The sequence below is a fragment of the Ovis aries genome, chromosome 3, assembly GCF_016772045.2.
Source record: "Ovis aries strain OAR_USU_Benz2616 breed Rambouillet chromosome 3, ARS-UI_Ramb_v3.0, whole genome shotgun sequence".
NCBI lineage: Eukaryota > Metazoa > Chordata > Mammalia > Artiodactyla > Bovidae > Ovis > Ovis aries.
The window spans coordinates 223,131,534-223,137,533 of record NC_056056.1 but is presented as its reverse complement, the minus strand read 5'-3'; the positions used below and the strand labels follow the sequence as shown (position 1 = coordinate 223,137,533).

Here is a 6,000-nt window from a genome sequence, read left to right as displayed (position 1 = left end):
GTCTCCGCGCCAGGGACGGGGCTGGGGTGAGGCGACAGGACTCCTGAAACGGAGAGGGGCAGACCCCCTGGGTCCAGGGGAGCACTGGAAAGGGGGCACGAGAGAACCAGAGGGGGCGGGAGCGGGGAGAGCCAGCTGGGCTGGGCCGGACCCGGGAGGCAGCCCAGGGAGGGCCCAGCTGCCTGGCGCTTGGAGCAAGCTTCACACACCAGCCCTGAGAGCTGACGCACTGGGCTGTGGGCTGGCAGTCACCTGCAACTCAGGGCGGATGGGCCTGGAGGCCCAGGCTTGCAGCGGCTTAGCCAGGGCGCCTCTTCCCACGGAGATGCCCCCACGTGGCCAGTGGAAGCAGTCCACTCAGACACAAGGGGATTCTATTTCAGACACACGGGGAGCACCAGCAAAGAGCCCCTCCCCGCTGCGAGTCCTTTCAGAAGCACAAGTCGCCCCCAGGCCCGGGACCCGCCCTCCCTGGCGCCTGGCCCACCAGCCCTTCCCTCTCGGCTCGGGGGCCCACTGGCAGGGTGAGGGTGAGTGAGACACAGTGGGCCGGCTGCTGCCCAAGTCAGGGGTCTGTCCCGGATGGCTGGGATTTCAGCTGCCCATGGGGGCTCAGGGACCCCACGTGGGCCCGAGGAGCCAACCGCTAGGCCACAAACACCATCAATGACACAAAGGACAGTTGTCACCAAGGCTGAGCCGGGACCTGAGCCTGACGCCCCCCGCCTCCCGTGTGTGGCGGGGGACAGTGGGTCTCCACCCTGCAGCCCTGAGCCCGCACTTCAGCCTGCAGGGGTCCGCCCGGCTCGGCCAGGCTCACGCAGGGTGGAGCATACACAGCAGCCCCTGCCAGGGGCCTGCAGCTCACCCCTGGGGGTGGACCCTTATCCCAGGGTGACGGCAGACAGCAAAGTGCTGCCCTGCAGGGTCCCCGGCGGCGGGGGAGAAGGCAGACACGGGGGCCTCGAGGACGGGGCACAAGGGCAGCCCTGAGAAGCCGGGGCTCACGGGCCTTGTTTAACCGACATGGGCGAACGGGCAGCCAGGACACCCGGGGCCAGGGGCAGGACATGTGGGTCTGTCCCGGGAGTAGGAGCGGCGGGCCCAGGGCCCCAGTGTCTGCCCCAAGCAGACACCGGTAGGACCACGGCCAGACGGGGAGGTCCCTTCTGCCCCGGGACTGACAGCAGCTCAGCTAAGAGTTGGCCGGACCCCAACATCCAAACCGAGCAGCCTGGGCTTGGCGTCCAACTCAGGTCTGAGTCCTGTTGGTCTGCACCTTCAGGTCCCTGCAAGGCTCTGGTGGCCATCAGCAAGATGAGGGTGCTGTGCCCAACGCCAGGCCAGGCACACCGCAGCCGGCCCGAACGGAAGGCCCGGGACCCCACGGAAGGCCCAGGATCCCGCAGCCCGAACGGAAGGCCCGGGACCCCACGGAAGGCCCGGGACCCCATGGAAGGCCTGGGACCCCACGGCCCGAACGGAAGGCCCGGGACCCCACGGAAGGCCCGGGACCCCGCGGCCCGAACAGAAGGCCTGGGACCCCACGGAAGGCCCGGGACCCCGGGGCCCGAACGGAAGACCCGGAGCTCCAGGCCTGCATGGAAGGCCCAGCAGCTGCTGCAGGGCTGGGCTCCTAACCGGCCTCAGAGCAAACAGCCGAGGGCCCGGCGCCTGGCAGGGACCCCCACCTCCAGGAGAGCCGGTGACTCAGAGGCCGAGGCTGGGGTTTCATTGCACGTTTATTCCATGTTTCACACCTTGTATTCCAGAAAGAACAGTCTTTAGTCCCCTCAGAGTGGTTGGCTCAGACTCCAAGGACCCCCACCAACACCCCTCACGCTCAGCTTCAGGTTTACAGACACGTGGAAACAAGCGCAGGGCCTCACGGAACCGCGCAGATCCCTCCTATCTGAAAACAAGCCACCGCCAGGGGCACACACAGCTTCCCTGTGCCCAGCGTTTTGGCCTCAAGGACGATCTGAGTGCGGTGGGCAGGGCCCGGGGTCTAAGCAGGACGGGCTTCCTGTGCAAAGCAGGGAGAATCTCCCTGGAACTGGGTGCCCGGCAGGAGGGCAGCAGTGGGCCAGGGCTGTGGGAGCTGATGCTGGGGCAGGGGCCGCTCTCTGGCCTAAGGCTAGTGGGTCTCCCGGCTGACCTGGGGGCTTCTGGCATTTGCACGATATTTTGTGCTGACTTCCATGCACGTTAATGACCCAGGAACCTGCACCATCACACACGTGTATCTGTGTGGCCTGATCCTCAGCTGCTGTGCAAAGACAGGGCGGTGTCCTGGCTGACCCCCCACCCCAAGGGCTGGCATGTGACGGGAAAGAGATGCTGCAAGCGGACGGGAGTCTGGGGGCAGAAGTGGCCGCTGAGGTCGGGGGCCTGCCCGGGGGGGTTGGAGCTGCAGCTGTGGCCCAGGGCCCCACGGGGGTGTCCAGGGAGCCAGGGGCCACGTGACCCTGCTGGGTCCTCCCCAGCTCAGGCAGAGAAGCTGTGGGGAGCAAAACCGGCGGGCTGGGCAGGCCGGTCTGCAGCTGGGCCCCGCGACCAGCGGGTCAAGCCCACTTGCGCCCGGACACGTGGCACGGGGAGGGGCTCAGGCCGCTCCAGCCCCGCGGGGTGCAGGAGGGGCGGCGTCCTTTAGGGCCCTGATCGTGGGGCAGGAGCGGCTACACCCGCCTGTCCAGGGGCCCAGGGGAGCCTGAGCACCGGCCAACACGGACGCTGCCCCGCAGAGGGGCTCCCGACCGCATGGGCTCCACGGCAGACTGCCCAGGCTGGTTCCCTCCTTCCAGAGGTCATGGGTGCAAAGTAAGGCAACTCGGAGCCTCTCTCTGCTCCGGGCAGCTGGCGGCTGCAGCCAGAGCCCCTCCGGGCTCGCCGTCGGCTTTCTAGCCAAGTTTATGCCAAGAAAGCGGGCACGCGGCCCAGTGAAGCAACCAAGCTATAGGAGCCCGCCTGAGGCCGAGGCCACGGAGGGCAGAGAGGTTTCGTGGCTCAGTGCAACGTCTCACTCGACAGCTTTGTCTGTACTTTATTCTCATCACTCAACAGAATAGAAGTTTTAAATTTCCAAGCAGGTAGGAGGCAGCTGCCACCTCCCTCTGCCCCCGGCGCCCAGACAGCAGGCCTCTGAGGGGGGCTGCCTCCCAGGCTGCCCTGGGCGGGGGCGCCACGTGGTGGGCGTTTGGCAAGGGCGCTCCAGGGTGGGGGGCAGGGTGCTGGCCCCCAGGGCCCTGCGGCCAGCCACCCCACCCCCCGGTCTCTTTGGTATCTCGGGAGGCGGAGGCCACCCGCCCTCACGAGGCCTGACCGAGGCCGGCGCCTCGTCTCGGCGGGCGGCTCCAGCAAGGCCTCTCCTCCCCGGCCGGGGCCTGCGGCCGGCGGCAGGGGCGCTGCCCGGCGTGGGAGGCCCGCTGCGGTGCGCTGGCCTCACTTCTTGTAGTGATTGGGGGCGTCTGCGAAGGCGAACTTGAGGCGGTAGGCCTCGGCCAACAGCAGGCTGACGTCCTCGTCACCCCAGTGGGCGGTGGGCAGGTTCTGAAGGAAGAGCAGCAGCTCCTGGGGGGACAGACAGTGGTCAGCGGGGGTGGGGGACCCGGGGGGCAACCCAAAGGCTGGGGGGAGGGGGGCCCCTGGGATGACCAGTGGGGTGGCGGGGGCCCAGGGGGACAGACAGCAGTCAGAGGGGACGGGGGGCCCGGGGGGGACAGACAGCACTCAGAGGGGGCGGGGGGCCCAGGGGGTGACCCGCAGGCTGGGGGGACGGAGGCCCAGGGGCGATCAGTAGGGTGGGGGGGGCCCAGGGGGACAGACAGCGGTCAGAGCAGGCAGGGGCCAGGGGCTGGGGAGCGGGGTACAGGGACAGGGGTCCAGGGGTGAGACAGTGGTCAGAGGGAGCAAGGACTGGGGTGGGAGGAAGGGGTCCCAAGGGTGACCAGCAGGGTTGGGAAGTGGGGGGCCCAAGTGAGTGATCAGTGGTGTGAGGGGAGAGGGCCCAGGGGGTGACCAGCTCCTGGGGGGCAGAGACAGGGGGTCAGAGCAGGCGACAGGCAGGGTTGGGGGGACGGGGCCCTGCAGGAGGGGCCTGGGAAAACATTCTAGCACCCACAAACCCTGTCCCCCCAAGTCGACCCTGACAGGCCCTAAGGCCTGCAGCCAGGAGGAAACCCCCCAGACCCGCTGGGAGGAAGAGGGCAGTGCCACCCAGCACCAGGCCTCACATGCCTGCCGCCCCAGCGCTCTGGGGTCCAAGGACCTTCCGGGGGATGCAGAGCCCACCCCCTGGGCACTCAGGGCTGGCACCCAGCAGCCAGGCCTGGGCCCAGGTCCTGGCTGTGCTGCTTTCCGACTGGTGGGCCAGGCAGGCTGCTGACCAGCTCGGGGCCACAGGTTCCCCACCGAGGAGAGGGTCTCAGCTCCCAACAGGCCGTCAGTGCCTGGCGCTGGGCGACACGGGGACCTGTGCAGGCCTGCTGTCCCCTGATCCCCCGTCACAGAGCAGTCTCCCCTCCCGAATTGTGAGCCTCGCGCTGGGAGGCGCCGCTAATGTGGCTTCCCTGGAGCTGCTCGTCCCCATTTCCTCCCGCATTTTGGACCCCTTCTGGGGGCCTTTAAATTGAATTCACGGAGCAAATTTCACTGGCAGAGTGTCCCTGGGGACGCATCAACATCAATCTGCTGTCTTTCACCATTAGATGCAACTTACACGGATGCCAATCCAATTCTGAGCAGGTCGTAAATAAATACCTTTGGTTTTATTTTTAATCCACTTCGCTTCATATTATCATGACCTCGCTACTTGCAAGGTGAGAAGCAATACCCTCCCATTACGGTAACTCAGCGACTCCACTGCACACTCAATTTCAGAATCTAATTTAGTCCCCCAGGTTCACTGGATGGACAGAGAATAGAAATGCCTGGCGCTCCACAGCCTGCGAAGCTCAAAGAAGGAAAAATCTATCCGGGTGACCTTTACAGGAGGCAGAGAACACAGCCAAACACCTCCCTAAATACAGATTTCTTTTTTAAAAAGGCCTTATTTACGTGCTGGGTGGCGGTGTCTCTGACTGGGGAGCCCCGGGGTAGCCTGGGGTTGGCCATGTCGTCCGGGGAAGGGCCATCGGTCACGACGCCATCACTGGCTCACAATGCATGGTGCCCGCTCCCCCGGGGAACAAGACAGCGGCAGGGAGGGCCCGGTGCAGCGGACCGCAAGGACAATTTGTTTTTCACCTTAACTTCTCCGTAAACGGTGACCACATTCACAGGATGAAAGCTGGAGGACAGTTTGCTCACAGCTCTGAGGTCAGAAGGAATCAAGGTCGGGTCGGGTCCCCATGGTTCTCTGCCGACTGTGCCCATGAGATGCCACCACGGCCGCAAAGCCCCAGCTCAGCGCACCCGCCACCTGCCACTGTTCTCCCACGCTGGCACGCGCTGTCTGCGGCCATCAGGAGGGCCGGAGTGATGGTGCCGCCCCGCCGCACAGCCCGGAGGCCTCAGCCCTGACCAAAGCGCCAGTCACCCTGAGGACGGGCCCGCAGTGCCTGGTGCCAATGACAGGGGCCTGAATCTCGCGTCGGCCCAGTTCTCAGGGTGATAAGTGGTTTTTGACTGTCCTCCGGACACGCTAGATGCCACCTCACAAGCATGTGGACCATGGCTGGCTGTCCCTTCCATCGAGGGTCTCCTCTGGAGGCCCTGCTGGGGCCGCCCGGCCATGGGAGCCCTGAGGGAATCGTCCTGCAGGCATCGCCATGTGGGCATTGCCATGTGGGCATCGCCCTGTGGGCATTGCCATGCGGGCATCGCCATGCGGGCATCACCATGCGGGCATTGCCATGCGGGAATTGCCCTGCAGGCGCAGGCAACAGAGCATGAGGGAGGCAGGCTACAGGGGGGCCCTGAGCAGGGTTGTTGCTGGATGCCTCTTCTAGGCGATCCTTCCTGCCTTTGCCTCTGGGTGGGATCCAAGAAGTGAGCTTTCCG

General features: G+C 65.9%; 1 protein-coding gene across 2 annotated transcripts in view; it reads right to left on the bottom strand.

Moving 5' to 3' along the window:
- Positions 1 to 3,026: 3,026 nt before the first annotated feature.
- The window catches only part of TBC1D22A (TBC1 domain family member 22A), a 264,330-nt gene continuing 261,356 nt past the window's right edge, over positions 3,027 to 6,000 (bottom strand). For both annotated transcript variants that reach the window (XM_060413629.1, XM_027968225.2), the window contains one exon: positions 3,027 to 3,570. In XM_060413629.1, the coding sequence (XP_060269612.1) occupies positions 3,442 to 3,570 (129 nt within the window). In that variant the 3' untranslated portion in view covers positions 3,027 to 3,441. The remainder of the gene's footprint in view (positions 3,571 to 6,000) is intronic.